The sequence below is a fragment of the Hemiscyllium ocellatum genome, chromosome 2 (assembly GCF_020745735.1).
Source record: "Hemiscyllium ocellatum isolate sHemOce1 chromosome 2, sHemOce1.pat.X.cur, whole genome shotgun sequence".
Classification (NCBI taxonomy): domain Eukaryota; kingdom Metazoa; phylum Chordata; class Chondrichthyes; order Orectolobiformes; family Hemiscylliidae; genus Hemiscyllium; species Hemiscyllium ocellatum.
Window position 1 is genome coordinate 51,950,663 of NC_083402.1, and position 18,646 is coordinate 51,969,308.

The 18,646-nt window shown below is 39.1% G+C and overlaps 1 protein-coding gene across 1 annotated transcript in view; it reads left to right on the plus strand.

The window, feature by feature from the left end:
* The window catches only part of adgrv1 (adhesion G protein-coupled receptor V1), a 566,067-nt gene that overhangs the window by 166,567 nt on the left and 380,854 nt on the right, over positions 1-18,646 (plus strand). Inside the window, 5 exon segments of the mRNA XM_060841343.1 lie at positions 1,842-1,980; positions 5,465-5,606; positions 11,740-12,002; positions 13,620-13,795; positions 18,383-18,507. Coding sequence (XP_060697326.1) covers positions 1,842-1,980; positions 5,465-5,606; positions 11,740-12,002; positions 13,620-13,795; positions 18,383-18,507 — 845 coding nt within the window.

Genomic DNA, 18,646 nt, shown 5'->3' on the forward strand with positions numbered 1-18,646 from the left:
TCCTTTAAGAATGCTGCATGTTTCTATAAAATCACCTCTCATTCTTCTACAATCCAACATATAGGTCCAATTTCCTCAACATCTCCTCATAAGACAATTCCTCCGTACCTGCTATCAGCCTAGTGAACATTGCTAATGCCAATATATCTTTCCTATATAAAGGGCCCAAAATTGTTTGCCATATTGTTGTTGTACTCTGACTATTACTTTGTACAGTTTTAACAAAACCTACTTATTTTTGTACGCCATTACCTTTATACTCCATTACTTTTGAAATAAAGGTCAACATTCCATTTGCCTTCCCTAATTCTGCTGAACTTGGATGCTAGCTTCCTGTGATTCATGAACAAGGATTCCCAAATCCCTCTGATTTTCTCCATTTAAATAACATACATTTTCTATCCTTCCTGCCAAAATGTGTAAACTCACATTTCTGCACATTATATTCCATCTGCCAAGTTTTTGCCTACTCACTCAGTCTGTGTCAGCTTCACTGCTTGCTTTTCCACCTGTTTGTGTGCCATTTGCAAATTTGACAATAGTGCATTCACTTTTTCATTTGAGTCTTTATATATTGTAAATAATTGTGGTCCCAGCACTGAATCTTGGCACAACACTAGTTACAGTTTGCCAGCCTAATAGAGTGCCTCTTATTCCAACTCTGTCTTCTATCAATTAGCCAATCCTATATCCATGCTAATATACTACCTGTAATACCATGGGTTTTTATTCAGTAACCTAATGGATGGACTGCCTTCTGCTAACCCAAATAAATTATATTCACTGCTTTCCTTTTATCTATCCTGCTTGAAACCTCTCCAAAGAAATTTATTAAATTTGTCAGGCATGATTTCCCCTTCATGAAACTATGCTGACTCTGCTAGGTCATATATTGCATTTCTAAATGCTCTGCTATTACCTACTCTATAATAGACTCTAACATATTCCAATAGCAGACATTAAGCTGGCTATCCTATAGCTATCTGTTTTGGTCTCCTTCCTTTCTTAAAAAAGGTGTTGCCTTGACAGTTTTCCCACCCTCTGGGAAGTTCTAGAATCTAAGGATTTTTGGACAATTAGTATTGTGTCACCACTATCTCTGTGGTAACTTCATTTAATATCTCAGAATGTGTCTCAGCAGGCTCAGGGGACTTATCGGTCTTTAATCCCGTTATTTTCATTAGTACCTTATTCTCTAGTGATAATAATTATATTTACTTCCTCTTGTTTTTCCCTTGAATATTTCATAATTTTAGGATGCTATTAGTGTCTTCTACTGTGAAGACCATGCAAGGTATTTATTCAATTCCTTTGCTATTTAGTGCTGCCCATTCCTGTTTTGCCACCTTATTCTGTAAGAGGCCTCTGTTCACTTTGACTTCTCTCTTCCTTTCCATATTTAAAGAAACTCTTGATGTTACTTGCAAGGTTATACCCAAAATGCATCTTCTCCCTCTATTGCTGACTTTTGTTAGTTTTTAAAATTTGCCCAATTATTGGGCTTGCCACTAATCTTTGCCACATTGTATGTTGTTTTATTTTAGTCTTAAAAATTAGATGTGAAACATGCATCAATTGAAATGAGAGGGTTGAAGTTCGTACACTGATGCCTTGCAATGCTAAGTGACCACTTACTTGGATACATTCTTCTCACTTTAGTTAAGGTGAGAGGTGAAAGGAGTGAAGAGAATCATTGTGCAGCTCCATTTGCTCAATTTGATTCCAATGATCAGATTTTATAATTTAAAGGCAGTAGAGAAGTTAAGGCATGCAATTTCTAAAGCTGTGCTTTTAAAATCTTTACTTCATTGGTAACCTTTCACTTTTTTTTCCCCTGTAAGCTTTGAGGTGAATGAGACCACTGAAAACCTAACCTTGTTGATACATCGAGGTGGGGGTGCACATGGGAATGTATCTCTGTTTTACTACATACAGAATCTAGAAGCTCAATTGGGACAAGATTTCAATGTGACACCAATGGTAAGAAGTGATTTTGTGATCAAATTTTAGCATGTTAAGTTGATTCTTAAAAGGTAAGGATGGATTTTCTGTTGAAATGTGCTGTCTCAAGTTAGCATTTCCCAAATGCAGTCCAGAAGGAAAAGAGACTGGTAAGGAAGGAAAAGAGACTGATTTGGAATGTAGTAATAGGAATTTTGATGAGTCAGGAAACCTCAGATTCAAATGGCTTCACTGGTGTAATTTGACATCCACATTATTTGTACATTGAGGATCAAACCCAACATCCTCAGGATCAGCGATTAGGCATTCCTTCCACTTGCACTCTCAAAAGTTGGAGGTTGAGCATAACTAATCCTCTTATCTTCTTCATAGTATTCTTGGTCTAACTGGATGCCACACCTGTCCATCAAGTTGAATTCCAGCTGGAAACCTGTTAGGTCCCAACACTGTGGAGTTAAATACAGAGATAAGGGTTGTCTAACAGTTAAAAAACCATAAGAAAAACATGCTCCCAGAGTTATGGCAAGTTAAAACCAAAATTTTAATGATCAAAGTTTCTTGGAAATTGAGCAAACTTTCACACTTCATGCACCATGGATTGCAGCATGCAAGTCAACTTTAGAAACCTCCAAAAATCCTTCCAGAAAAACAAGGTGTCAGTTCAGAAGCTGAGTATAAAATGCAGGTGGCCATTATTTTGAAAAGTGAAAAACATTAGTGCTAATGGCACAGCTTTTATTTTAAAATTAATTTGTTTTATTATCATGTAATGGCAAACTATCTGTCCCCTTGGGCAGAAATCCAGCTGGGAGCTAACAGACTGAGAGTGTGCCTTCTCCACAGCCATAATGTGCTTCAGGTGGACTAAAATAGTAAAGACTGGGACATCAACCCTCATTGGGTGGAATTCACATTCTCTGGAGCTGCCAACCAATCAGGTATTAAGGCGGTTGTAAAACCATTTGATAAAATGGTGAGCTTGACATCCAATCTATTTTGTGTGCCTCCTCCACCCTGCCACCAAAACAAGAATGCACTTTTCAATGGCTTCCAAAATCCAGCCATCATTTTTGAATTCTGACACAAAGGGTAGTTAACAAGGTTACACTATGAATTGGTAGAACCCTGGAAAGGACTGAATACAAGATGGACCTGGTATGTCTCTCCACAAATTCCTGAAGGTAACAGGTAGATAGGTAAATGGTTAGGAAGGCATCTGGGATACTTGCCTTTATTAGGCCAGGTATAGAATACAAGAACAAGGAGGTTGTGCTGGAACTATAGAAAATGTGGGTTAGGCCCAACTGGAGAATTGCATGCAGTTGTTGTCACCACATAAAGGAAGGATATGAGAGAGTGCACAGAAAATTTACCAAGACCCTGCCCTGGGCTGGGGGGTCTGAGCTATGAGGAAAGATTGGAAAGGTTGGTGTTGTTTTCCTTGTTGCATTGAAGGTTGGGAAGCAACCTGACAAAGGTGTATACGATTATGAGGGACAGAGGATGGACAGGAAGACATTGATTTCCATTAATAGAGGGGTCAATACCCTCGGTGTATAGGTTTAAGGTAAGAGGTAGAAGGTTAAGAGGAGAGTTGAGAGGAATTTATTTTAATATAAGGTGTGGAAGTCTGGAATGTAATGCCTGAAAGGGTGGTTGAATTAAAAATTCTTGTAACATTTAAGCAACATTTAGATGTTCCGTTGCCTTGCTATATCCTCCAGGGCTATGGCCAAAAGCTGGAGAATGAGATTTGTGTCGTCAGATCTTCATAGACCAGCATGGACACAGTGGGTTGACTGGCCTCATTTTATATTGTCAATGTATCTGAGTTCATTGATTTCATTCCTGGTATGACCACCAGGATCTCTCACTGGATCAGATGTGATGCTTTTAGTTTTCATAATCTTCCCTTTGCAACAAATCACTTTTTTCTGCATCAATTGAATTAAATAATCCACATTTTCTCAATGACTTAATGATCTTTGTACATTTATAGCATAGCATGATCTGATGATGAAACTACTCAAAACATCAGGTGGAGCAGCACGTATTTTTCTACTCTGTGAATGTCTTTTTCCTTATGAACAATTGATCTGTTTCATTCAACAAGAACATGATCGTTAAGTGGTTTGTTGAAGCAAACCAAATGTTTAACCACTGATGTTGGATGTCTGGCTAACCGAAATTTGCTTATTTTTTTTTCTTTGCAGGCACATCCTGATTTCATTGGTTATACAGGACCTGAATGTATTTCACTCTAATTAGCTGCAAGTTTGCTGTGTCTACACATTATTAAAGAATTGTTCTAATATGGAAAGAGGCCATTTGACCCATCATGCTTCTACTTGCGCTCTGAAGGAGCAGTTGATTAGTACTACTTCCCCAGCTTCTCCCTATATTCCTGTACATTCTTCCTTTTCAGATGCCAATCCAATTCCTTCTTGAATGGCTCAATTGAACCTTCTATCACCACACTCTCAGACAGCGCATTCCAGATTCTTGCTTCATTTTAAAAAAACCCTCCTTATGCTTCCATTGCTACTTTTGCCAATTAACTTAAATCTGTGCCCTGTTCTTAATTCTTTCACCAGTATCTCTATCAACCTATGTACTTTTTTTTCTTCAAGGAAAACAGTCCCAACTTCTTGAATCTAAATCTGTCATTGAAGTTTGTGTGCTGGAAGCATTCACGCGAATGTTTGCTGTGCATCTTTCCCAAAACATGGCATCCAGAACTGGGTACAGTACCCCCTCCATAGTCAAAAAACCCTTCCTCAGATAAGAAGATCAAAACTGTACACACTTATCCAGGTGTGGTCTCACCAAGGCCTTATATAATTGCAGCTATCCCTGCTGCTGTACTCAAATCCTCTCGCTATGAAGGTGAGCATACTATTTGCCTTCTTCACCACCTGCATGCTCATTTTCAGCAACTGGTGTACAGGGACACCTAGGTCTCATTCCACCTCCCCCTTTCCCAATCTATCTCCGTTCTAATAATAATCTGTCTTCCTGGTTTTGCCAGCAATTTCAATTGAATCACATTCAGAGAGTATTTTTCTCGGCCTTTCGATTTCTAGTCCAGTGACATGACCTCTACTCCTCCACATAAGAATGCATATTCAAATTGTGAAGAACTGTGTTCAACATGAAGACACAAATTTTGCTGCCTTAAAAATCATTAGCTTAGATTTTGCTCTGAGTTGCTTTTCAATGATTCATAATTTGGTCAGACCACTGCTGAGAGTGACGAAATCTCTTTGGCATAAAGCTGCCCTCGTCATGGGTACAAGCAGTGTTGTCAGGTCTCAAACATACCTTGCCCAATTGCCAGGAACAAAGTCAGGAAATGGACACATTGGCTGGTTCCAGTGTCTTGGGTCCTTTCTGACTTTGTTCCTGATCTTATCAAGACCCTAAATAGCTACTCCATTCTTTTCTATGGCTGCTGTAAATGATTTTGATACTCGGTGATAATTTGTTTCTCTCAAATTTGCAGACAATTTTTTTTGCTGATGGAGAGAGATACAAATCTATTGAGGTTGCAATTCTCGATGACAATATTCCAGAAGATGATGAAGCCTTCCAGCTGATTCTCACCAATCCGTCTTTCGGACTAGAACTAGGAGAAAGAACCATAGGTAACGAAAAGAATATGCACCATACAAATGGCTAGAGACAATCGGACAATGCATCAAAATGAAGACCATAGGAAGCAGTAACAGGAGTAGGCCATTCAGTCCCTTGAGTTAACTCTGTCATTCAATAAGCTCATCTGACATTCCTCACAGCCACTTTGCTGCTCTTTCCCCTTGATTCCTGTAGAGTTGAAAAAGTTACTTATCTCAGCCTTAAATATGCACAAGGACTTTGCCTGATCTCTTTCTATCTGCGACAAGGAGTTTCAAATAATCTTAGCCATCTGAGAGAAGATGTTCCTCCTTATCTCAGTCTTAAATTGGCAGCCCCCTATTCTGAGACTGTGCAAATCTCTATATCCAAAATGTGTGCACTTTAATTTGTTTGATGTGTGGAAAATTATTTAGAGTGCATGTCATTTTGCTGTAATTCATGATTAAAAATAACAAAACAACAGACCTGGTAACTGGTGGAAATCTATTTAGTATAGTGTGCATGGACTAAATGTGAACTTCTGAAAAGGGATCACATGGATATTTATCAGAGAAGGTTATGGTCTTCTAAATTAAGAGATGGTAAAATATTCCATTGAAAATTGGTCAGAAGAGAAAATAAAATTAAAATTAAAAACTGGTTGAAAGTAGGTAATGGTTCTTTTGGTTTCAACGCTAGGGCCACTTCCCTTCAACACATGAAGTTTCTTATTGTTTCTAGAAAATCCTGTTCTGTACAATGCTGGATCAGTTCAAAAGCCTCATTGTGAATGTGGATGTTATAAAAGTAAATGCGCCTTATTGGTATTCTTACCAGTCATTCCACTCTGGTAAAGGGAGGAGGACAACAAGATGGAGCAGTAACAAACACACAGAATGCTGGAGAATCTCAGTAGGGTTGGCAGCATGTGTGGAGAGAAAGAAAAAAAGTTAATGTTTAAAGTCTGAACAGAAGCTTTTCAGAACTGATGCAGCAGGAGTAAGAGGCAGTGACAAAGAAAACCGAAGCTGTGGGCAAACAATTAGATGGAAAAGAAAAGCTCCCAGGAATTTGTCCTCTTCTGATACAGTTTCATAGAATTGAAGCACAGAATAATTACAGCACAGAAGGAAAACATTTGGCTTGTCATGCTTCTGCTGTCATCTGAAGAAGCATTTCACATACTGGGTTCTCTGAAAACTATCAGAGCTAAAGGCTGTCTCGTCCTCTGGAACTGATCACCTGTATCCTAGGAACTTAAAAGAAGTGACTGCAGAGATAGGAGATAGTATTGGTTGTCACTTTCCAAAATTCCCTTCATTTTGATAAGGTCACAGCAAATTGGAAAATCACATGTGGAACACCGCTTCTAGAGACAAAAAGCAGAGAACTATATGCCAGTTAACCTAGCATTGTATCACAAGGGTAATGCAGAATTAGGGTACTAAGCTTGATCAGTTATGATCGTATTGAATGGCCAAGCAAGGTCAAAAAGGCTGCTCCTGTTTATATCTTCCACATCTATTGACAAGCTCACACAGCCAAGAAAAATGTTGGCAAAATATTGGTATTCGTTGTGATGTTGACACAGTCGAAGCAAAAGCAGAAGCAGTAAGAATGCAACCTAGTACGGTTTTGGGCTCCTTGCCCAAGAAAGGATATAGTCACTTTAGAAACAGTTAAAAATCACACAACGCTGGGTTATAGTCCAACAGATTAATTTGGAAGTATTTTCATCAGGTAGCTCTGGAGCAGGATCATTAGACACAGAATTTGTAGCAAAAGATTTCAGTGTCATGCAACTGAAACGATATATTGAACAAACCTTCCACCCATCCAACACTGGCTTCTCTACTTTAGAAACAATTCAGAGAAGATTCATTTAACTGATTCCTGGCATGAAGGGGTTTCTAAGGAAATCTTGTGCATGTTGGACCTACACTCAATGGCCTTGAGAGGTAATCTTATTGAAACAGACAAGATCCAGGGGAAGCTTTACAGGTTGGGTGCATGACAGGATGTTTCCTCTTTTGAGGGACTCTACAACTAGGTGGCCAGGTTTAATCAGTTGCAAGCCTCTGATTTAAGACTCAAGTGAGGAGTTCTTTTTTGCTCTGAGAGGGCTATTGGTCGAGGGAAGTTTCTACCCCAGTGAGCAGTGGAGGCTGGGTCACTGAATATTTTCAAGGTAAGTAGTTGAGCGACAAGGGAGTCAAAGGTTCTGAGGGCAAACAGGAAAGTGGAGTTGAGGCCACAGTCAGATCAGCTATGATCCTTTGGAATGTAGAGCAAGCTCCAGGGGTCAAGTAGCCCACACCTGCCCCTAATTCTTGTGTTCGTCTCATATCTGTGTCTTTTCTTCACAGTCCTGTAAATGTTCCCTTTGGTTCCCTTGAAAACTTCAGTTTATCTTGCCTGCATCTCACACTTAGATAGTGTATTCCTGATCCTAACCACATGATGCATGAAAATGTTGTTCCTTGTTTCGCCATAGTAACTTTTATCACTATCTTAAATGTGTACCCTCTGGTTTTTGATACTTCCATGAATGGGAACATTTTTTCCCTGTCTACTCTGTCCAGATCCTTCATGAATTGCACTATCTCTATCAAACCTTTTCTCGAGCACTTCCTCCTTAAAGCAGAGCAAACTCAAATTTTCCAATCTTTCTACGTAACTGCCAGCCAATCATTTCTGCACTTTCTCTGATGTCTTCACATTGTTCCTAAACTGTAGTCAGCTTTGGATGCAGTGCTGTAGTTGAGATCAAACCAATGTTTTATCCATGACTTTCCTGCTCTTGCATTCCATTGATAAAGCCCAGGATGTCTTTTGGCAGTCCATGCTTACCACATTAATAGCATTACCATCACTAACTCTCTGTTGCTTCATTAAAAACTCAAGTTATGTTCTCAGGACACCATGCCTACAGTTCTTTGCTGATCAGTAATTAAGGATTATTCATTCACCTCAGAATCTGGGTCAGTGTGTTACCTCTGAGATCATATGGAATCAACTGCTGCAGGGGGCATTACATTGCTTGTTGTAGTTGATTTGATTTCATTTGATTTTATTTGATTTATTGTCATGCGTACCTACGTACAATGAAAAGTTTTGTTAATGAGCAGTACAGGCACATCATAGTAAACAAAGACATACAGAACATAAGATGAAAACAAAATTGGACAGAGTAAGGCATACAGGTTACACTTCACAGGCTGTGCGCTAGGTGAGATCGACATTAGCAAGATTGGTGTTTTTTGAAGTTAGAGAGTCCATTCAGCTGTCTAACAGTGGCCGGAAAGAAGCTGTTCCTGAACCTGCTAGTGTATGTATTTCAGCTTCTGTATCTTCTGCCTGACGGAACAGGTTGCTGGAGAGCAATACCCAAGTTCATTGGGTCTTTGATGATGTTGGCAGCCTTGCTACAACAATGAGACGTGTAGATGGAGTCCATGGATGGGAGGTTGGCTTCCATGATGATCTGGGCTGTAAGCACAACCTTCTGTAGTTTCTTCTGGACCTGGGCAGAGCAGTTGCCGTACCAGGCCGTTATGTACTTGGACAGTAGGCTTTGAATGGTAAATCTGTAATGTTAGTGAGGGTCCTTATGGACATGCTGAATTTCCTGAGCAGCCTGAGGCATTTTGTGCCTTCTTGATTGTTGCATTGGAGATCCTGGACAGGTTGTCAGTTATTGTTACTCCTCAGAGCTTGACACTCTCAATCCTCTCAATCTCCACTCCATTGATGTAGACGGGGCGGGGTTGACCTCTTTTCTTTCTGAAGTCAATGGTCAGTAATTTAGTTTTGTCGACATTGAGAGAGAGGTTGTTCTCATTGCACCAAGTCCTCTATCTCCTTTATGTATTCTGACTTATCGTCGTTTGATATCCGTCCAACCGTGATGATGTCATCAGCAAACTTGTAGATGGAATCTGGCTACAGAGTCGTGGGTTTACAGGGAGTACAGTAGGGGGCTGAGAATACATCCTTTGGGGGCTCCAGTGTTGAAGATGTTATTGTGGAGGAGGTGCAGTTGTATGTCTTGACTGATTGTGGTCTGTGGGTCAGGAAGCTGAGGATCGAATTGCAGAGGGCAGAGCCGAGTCCAAGGTCTCAAGAGTTTGGAGATCAGTCTGGATAGGATAATATGAAGATAGAACTGTGGCATGACATAGGTGTCCTTGTCCAGATGTTCCAGGGATGAGTGGCAGTATAAGGAAATGGCCTGGGGACCTGTTATGATGGGCAAATTGCAGGGGTCATTGCAGTTGTGAATTTGTATGCTTCCTGTCCTCCCAGTCTGTCACAAGATTGCAGTAATAATATTCTGCCTGTGATTTGCCTTTGTAATCAGTGCTGAATTTTCCACTGATCCCTTATTCCATGGTATCTCTACCTGTGTCGCTTTGCAAGTTCCCTCAGATGAACTCCTTGCCTTTATGAATCACGAGGCCTTCCACATCATGAATGTACAATTGTTTTGTGGTCACTAGCAACACAACATGGAGATTTTTACGGAGGCCCTTTTCATCAACTTCCTTTTATCATCACTCTAAGTAACTAAAACTGTACAGGAAGGAATTAATGCATGTAATATCTCAAATTGGAAAATGTAATTTCTTTAAGTATTTTAGAGGTCAAGGTTTCTGAGGTTGAATAACAAACAAGAGCGGGTCAGAGACAGGCAATTCTGTGGTGAGTAACTGACCTAACTCACCAGAGTCTGCTGCAATGTGGGAAAAGTCAGGAATATTTCTCACTTGCCTGGTTGATTATAAACATTCCAGGACAAAGCAGGCTGCATGATTGGCATTCAGCACCTTCAACATTCACCCTCTTCACCACTGATGCACAGTGGCAGCAGTGTGTACAATCCAGAAGATACATTGTAGTGACTCTCTGAGGTTCTGTCAACATCATCTTACAAACCGCTATAATCAATAAGGACAAGGACATCTGCATAGGAATACCACCACCTGCAAGCCCCCTTTCCAACCACTCAACCTCCTGACCTGGAACTATATCATGTTTCTTCACTGTCCTTGGGTCCAAATCCTGGAACTCCTAGTTGCACTATGACATATCCTCCATGGAGTGCAGCACCTTCTCATAGACATTTATATATGGATAATAAATACTGGCAACAAGTGATCCTCATATCCCATGAATGAATTAAAAAATCCTAACAGGATAAACTACAGACTAATGAAATGTAATTGCCTTGTCACCACAAAAAGGTCACTGATGATCTGTTATAATGATAAAGCGTAAGCAATTTTACAATCATGGTAACACTGAAGGAGGTTTTCAGCCTTGAACTCACTCTGATGCATCTATTATTTTATCAACCAAATTTGCATGTGTTGCAATAATTTTATTTCGTTTCCGAAACTAACCCATTTGCTCCATGTTGATGTATAATGAGATCCATAGGGCCAGCTTAGTAATTGCACCGTACGCTTATGCTCGAAACGTCGAATTCTCTATTCCTGAGATGCTGCCTAACCTGCTGTGCTTTGACCAGCAACACATTTGCAGCTCTGATCTCCAGCATCTGCAGACCTCATTTTTTACTCACATATTTATGGAATAGTATGCAAATATTGATCATTTGTAAATGACAGTCAGTGCAGACAATACAATTAAACTTTCTAATAAGAGTAACATTGAAATCATTTTTTTTCAAGAAGGAGTTAGATATAATTCTTCAGGCTAAATGAATCAAAAGGGTTTGGAGAGAAAGTGGAACAGGGTATTGAGTTGGATGATCACCTATGATCATGTTCAGGCTCAAAGGCCAAAGGACTACTCTTGCTCCTAGTTTTCTATTTCTGTATTAGCAATGAACATAATTACATATTCAGGTGCAGTTTCAAGGATCAAAAAAATTGAAATTTATAGCCTTCATGAAATAGTAGATGTTGAAATTTCATGCATAGTTCATGTTACCAGTATTATATAGTACGTTTCTACTCTTGCTCAATGTATTTTTGTTTTACTGTCTTTTCAATGTACACAAAATGAATTTTGGTACATGTTTTATGATTAAACAATTACAGTCCCTTAGACCAGCTGAAGGATTATAGTATAACACTTTTGGAGCGGATGTCTTATCCCAAAGGGACAACTGTTGATAATTCACTCTTGTTATTACAGTAACAGTAACCATTTTTGCCAATGATGATGGACATGGGATTCTATCATTTAACAACACTAAGCACTTCTTCCTCAAGGAGCCAACTTCTATTGGATTATCAGAGAGTGTTGCAACGCTGCACATTGTAAGGAACCCACTACTGGGGACATTCGGAATGGTGACTGTTCAGTATATTGTCACAAGTGTGAATGGTTCAGACCCGTCACTTGACCTGAAACCTACACACGGTTTTACTTTATTTGAAGATGGTGAGAGAATGAAGGTAATTTTTTTAAAAAAATTGTCTTTAAAAGTTTATACATTTTGCAGAGAGTGATAAAAAGATTGAGATTACAGAATGGAATAGTATTAGAAATGTGGGGAGATTTATAGGAAAACGATAGCAGAGAGATAAATCATTGGCCACGTTATCCACTGGTCCTGGCTAATGCTTCTGCAGTCCAGCATCAAATCCCACTGTAGCAGCTGATAATATTTAAATTCAATAAATAAATTCAATAAAGCTCATCTTAATAATGGTAACCATGATAATTCAGATTGATTGATGTAAAAAGCCGAGTAAAAAGTGAGGTCTGCAGATGCTGGAGATCAGAGCTGAAAATGTGTTGCTGGTTAAAGCGCAGCAGGTTAGGCAGCATCCAAGGAACAGGAAATTCGACGTTTCGGGCCAGAGCCTGATTCCTGATGAAGGGCTCTGGCCCGAAACGTTGAATTTACTGTTCCTTGGATGCTGCCTAACCTGCTGTGCTTTAACCAGCAACACATTTTCAGCTCTGATGTAAAAAGCCATCTGGTTCACTAATTTCCTTTGGGGAAAGGAAATCTGCCTGGTTTGGCCTACTTGTGACACTGAGCCACAACAGTGTGGTTAACTCTTCGCAGCTCTCTGTAATAGCCGAGCAAACCTCTTTGTTCTAAGTTAGTTATCCAAGTTTATCAAAGAATCAAATTAAGTCTTGCCAGCATACCTGCATCCATGAGAGAAAAAATGCTTTATAAATGCAGGGGGCCAGGAAGGTTTACAATAGTGGTCCTGACAGTGGCCCTGTTAAAAACTTAGCTGCACGTCTTTGACAAGATGATAATCTAGTATACAGAAAGTGTTTTAGCCACATGCATCTCCCATTGATCATTTTTAACCAATGCTTATTGTAAAACTAATTCCATCATGTCTGTTTAGCATATCTAACTTAGACCTACCCACGCTAAATGTTTAACTTTGGATCCAGTGGTGACTTAAGGTTAACTATGCTTTACATCACAATCCTTATCATGATAAGTGAAGTTGAGTCTCTTCCATTTCCTGCTGAATCTTCTCTGTAGTTTTAAACAAGAAGTTTAAGCATGTTTGCATTTTAAGCAGCTCCTTCCAATTTAAAAAGTGACCACCACGTGATGCTTTCCATCTTTGGTTTATTACCCGTCTGGCTCTCTGATACTGTGTAGTTATCCCAGTAAACTCAACCCATGAACTTGGTCTGAACCTCTCCCCATGACTGTTTACACTGCTCACTGATCAAACAGGATGAAAAGGTGGTGTTACATTTCTTTTGCAAAGTTGGAATCCTAAACGTACTGACAGTAAAACTCCAACTGTCTACTCAAATGATACTGGATGTGGCTGGCTGCAAGTTCTTTTCTATTGTAATCCAACCACTGTTTGGCCAGACATCTTTGATTGGTAACACACTGTTAACTCGTATCATTTTGGCTTAGCTCAGTTCATTGCTCCATCTAGTGGGTAATTTGAGTACTGTCATATGCCATAGTTGGCTTGTGCTAATTTATAAGTATCTGCCCTGAATACTCCCTATGCCTTATGTATATTATATGGTTGAATCTGTATTTTAGATATATTTTAACACCCCCTCCCCCACAGATTCTTCAAATTTCTGCCATATTGGATGAAGAAGCAGAAATGGATGAACAATTCCTGGTTACTTTGTATGACCCTGCTGGAGGTGCTAGACTGGGAGAGAGAGTACAAAACCTGATAACAATACTTCAGAATGAGGCACCACTGGGACTTTTTAGCATCTTCCCAATAGAAAACAGGTCAGAAAATACTGCATATATTCTTATCAAGCAATATGGGTTATTGCAGTTTTGGTACCTAGCAAATAGTTGCTTGGTAGTATAGAACTTGAAAATTGCTAAAAATTAAACATTTAGTTGAAGTTTGTTATCTTGCACTTATCAGGACAATTTGCACGAATATCAATTTAAAGGGAAAGCAACATATATTCTGAATGAGAAGAGAATATTGACTGGCGGCAATTGGACTTTGGTAGAGGATGGGGAATGCCAAGGAGAATGCAGCAGATAGTTGTTTACTGACAGTTAACGACAAATGATTGTTTAAATTTTAAACTTTAAGTTTTAAATTGCTCAAGGCATTGCCCCATGAAATGAACCACGGCGTTAGTGTCTATATAACCGGAGTCCATTAGTGTAACTTGCAATTATTAACTATGTTAATGGAGAATGGAATGTTGACAGATGGTTTTACTTTCAAGTATATTTATCATAATCTAATGGCTATTGTTTGAAAGTGTTTTTACTTACTAATATGTGCTTGTTTGTGATTTAATTTTCCTGGACTATGAAGTCAATTCATCAAAGATTAAAAAAAAATACAGTTTGCAATTCTAAAATAAGATTTAATATGTTTAGTAAAACCTAGTCCACTTTTATTTGTTCATTGATGTATCAGCATTATTAGCTCAGCAAGCATTATTGTCCATTTCAAATTGCCCAGGAGAAGGTAGTAGTGAGCTACCTCTTCAACTGCTGCAATTTCTGGGGTGTGGATGCATCATTAGAAAGGATGTTATAGGACTTTGGCCAAGCGATGTTTAAATGTTAAGTGGCAATATCTCATTGCCTTAAAGAAAACTGTGATTCACTGTGGTATGCTCTGATGTACAGAATTTTAATTTCAGAAACATAAAGTAGCATGAAAATAGTTAGTGATTAAATAGAATATTTTAAATGCTATAACTGGCAAATTGAACTTGAGTTAATGTAGATCAGTCATGGTTGTCACCTTTTGGTTGATAATCACTGTTCATTTATCTCATTGACATAAACCCAGCAATCATGTGACAAGGATTGGTGACCCAATAATGAGAGTGACTTGTTCGAAGATAGGCTCTATATACAAATAGATTTGGTTAACTAAAATGTTTAAGTACATACCTCTGACTGTTCCTGCTCTTTGTGGATTGATTGCATGTTATGGGACTAATACATTGAGATAGCAGTGATTGGTAACAGTTTCAGATGTGTACCCTCTACATATCAGAGCATTTTTTTTAGGCTAACGGTTTACTTTTAAAGACTCAAGCCATTTACATTAGAGCAGAAGAAAATTATAATGGCTCACAGATTCCCTCCCTGTGATCCATTGCATTCAAGTAGTGCTATAAGAGAACTCACCCTGGTCACTCTCGATGTTTTAAGTATTTTGAATCAACCTTTATGGAATTTTATGACATACCTACTGGGTGGGTGGGACCTTCTGCCCAAGAGGTAGGGGACTACCACTGTGCCACAAGAGTCCATTATCTCAAATGTTTAATGCATGGTAAAAACTTGGCCACTCTACACTGTGGTGTGCAAACATCTGTTCTTAGTCACGATTTGTGGCACTGTCAACATCTGACAAGAACCAGAGACCAAAACAGACACCATTGGGACCCCTGCGCTTGGACCTAACATTGCAGTGCAGGACCAACAGATTGTGTGGCACCATCTGAAACATGTGTAGATGCCCATTCCTAATGTGCACTCCTCATCATATAGTGGAACTGATGCAGGATTACATGACAGCAGGAGCATATGGACTAATTACCCCAGTAATGACTGATCACAACATCCAGGAATCCATGATGTATTGCTTGATAAGCATATTTCTTTATTCATATACTCATCCAGCTGCCTTTTAAATGCTGTAATTGAACCAGCCTCTACCACTTGCCCTGGCAACACATTTCATACACGCAATGTCCTCTACATCAAAAAGTTGCCCCTTAGGTCCCTTTTATATCTTTCCCCTTTCACCCTAAACCTATGCGCTCTAGTTCTGTACTCCCCCACCCCAAGGAAAAGACCTTGTCTATTTATCCTATCCATGCCCCTCATGATTTTATAAACCATTATAAGGTCACCCCTCATCCTCTGACACTCCAGTGAAAACATCCCCAGCCTATTCAGCCTCGCCCTATAGCTCAAATTGTCCAACCCTGGCAACATCCTTGTAACTCTTTTCTGAACCCTTCCAAATTTCAAACATCCTTCTGAAGGGAGGGAGACCAGAATTGCACACAGTATTCCAAAAGTGGCCTAACCTATGTCCTGTACAGCAGCAACATGACCTCCTGACTCCCATACTCAATACAAACCTACCGGTAATAAAGTTAAAAATCACACAACACCAGGTTATAGTCCAACAGGTTTAATTGGAAGTACACTAGCATTCGGATCGATGCTCCTTCATCAGGTGATAGCGGAGGGCTCGATCGTAACACAGAATTTGTAGCAAAAATTTACAGTGTGATGTAACTGAAATCATACATTGAAAAATTGATTGTCTGTTAAGCCTTTCATCTGTTAGAATACAGTGATAGTTTCACTTCTTTCATGTGTAAATCACAAAACCTTTTTTTAAAAGTTGCATTCTCATGTTAGCTGTTAACAATGGTGATAGCTAGACAATATGTTGAACATATTGCTTGAAAATAACACCTTCAACATGTTATCTAGCTATCACCATTGTTAACAGCTAACACAAGAATGCAACTTTTAAAAAAAAGGTTTTGTGATTTACACATGAAAGAAGTGAAACTATCACTGTATTCTAACAGATGAAAGGCTTAACAGACAATCAATTTTTCAATGTATGATTTCAGTTACATCACACTGTAAATTTTTACTATAAATTCTGTGTTACGATCGAGCCCTCCGCTATCACCTGTTGATGGAGCGTCGCTCCGAAAGCTAGTGTGCTTCTAATTAAACCTGTTAGACTATAACTTGGTGTTGTGTGATTTTTAACTTTATACACCCAAGTCCAACACCAGCATCTCCAAATCATGTCTACCGGTAATAACGTTTTAAGGTTTTGTTGTTATCAGACTCTTAACTAGAAATCAGGCAAAAATAAGGTTCCCCACGGTAGGCTATTGCACAAAATACAGAAATATGAAATTGAGGTTGATTTAGCGGTTTGGATCAGAAATTGGCTAGCTGAAAGGGTGATGGTTGGTGGGAAATGTTCATCCTGGAGTTCCTGGTGTACCACAAGGATCTGTTTTTGGGTCCACTGTTATTTGTCATTTTTATAAATGACCTGAATGAGGGCGTAGAAGGATGGGTTAATAAATTTGCAGATGAAACTAAGGTCAGTGGAGTTGTGGACAGTGCCAAGGATGTTGCAGGTTACAGGGGGACATAGATAAGCTGCAGAGCTGGGCTACGAGGTGGCAAATGGAGTTTAATGTGGAAAAGTGTGAGGTGATTCACTTTGGAAGGAGAAATAGGAATAAAGAGTACTGGGATAATGGTCAAATTCTTGCTTAGGTGAGCAGAGAGATCTCGGTGTCCATGTGCGTAGATCCCTGAAGTTGCCACCCAAGTTGATAGAGTTGTTAAGAAAGTGTATGGTGTGGTAGCTTTTATTGGTAAAGGGATAGAGTTTTGGACCTATGAAGTCATGTTGCAGCCGTGCAGAACACTGGTGCGGCTGTACTTGAAGTATTGCATACAGTTCCGGTCACTGCATTATAGGAAAGATGTGGAAGCTTTGGAAAGGATTCAGAGGCGATTTGCTAGGATGGTTGCCTGAAATGAAGGGAAGGACTTATGAGAAAAGGCTAAGTGACATAATAGAGACATATCAGATAATCAGAGGGTTAGTATGATGGACAGTGAGAGCCTTTTTCCATAGATGGTGATGGCTAGTACAAGGGGACATAGCTTTAAATTGAGGGGTGATAAATAAAGGATAGATGTCAGAGGTAGTTCCTTTATTCAGGGAGTAGGAGGGGCTTGGAATTCTCTGACTGCAACAGTTGTAGACTTGCCAAGTTTAAGGGCATTTAAATGGTCATTGGAGAAACATATTGTTGAAAATGGAATAATATAGGATAGATAGGCTTCAAATTGGTTTCACAGGTCGGTGCAACATTGAGGGCCAAAGGGCCTGTACTGTGATGTAATGTTCTATGTTCTATATAATGTAGTTCATCTGATTGTTCCGTTAATTTAAGAAAATATATGTTGAAAGTGACAGCAGAATTGTTGGGGAAATATAGTCTAAGAGCCATAACAACTCAAGATTATTTTTATTAAATTGGTAATGGGATTATCAAGTCCCTTGACTAACCCCCTCAGTTGAAGCAACATCACACAGTACTAGGAAATGTACTTTCAACCAAATGTTTGAGAGTTCCAGCTTTAATAAATGTTAATTGGCAGTTCTTCATGTGTAAGCAACTGATCACCTTTCCAACGGAGTGTGAGATAGTACAGTTCCAAGTCATGAATGCATCAACTTCATGCCACAATGTGTTTTTGGGAGGGATAAACCTTCATGCTCACAAAACTGAAAATTAGAATACTTTAAATTTTTGTTTTATTTAGGACTCGTTCAGTACATCTGGAAGAAAGCAATAGTACTTTGTACTTAATAGTATCTCGAAGTAATGGTTTGGAGAATAGAGTCACTGTGGAATGGAAGACACAGTCTCAAACAGCACTTGGATTAAGTGAGTTGCATTTTTGAACCTAATTATACAATGTTACACAAAAAATTTGCTATGAATGCTCAGTATAATTCTAATGTAATAATTAAAGCTTCTAATTTAGTTGACGTATGCAATGATATTGTACCATTGACAGAGAATT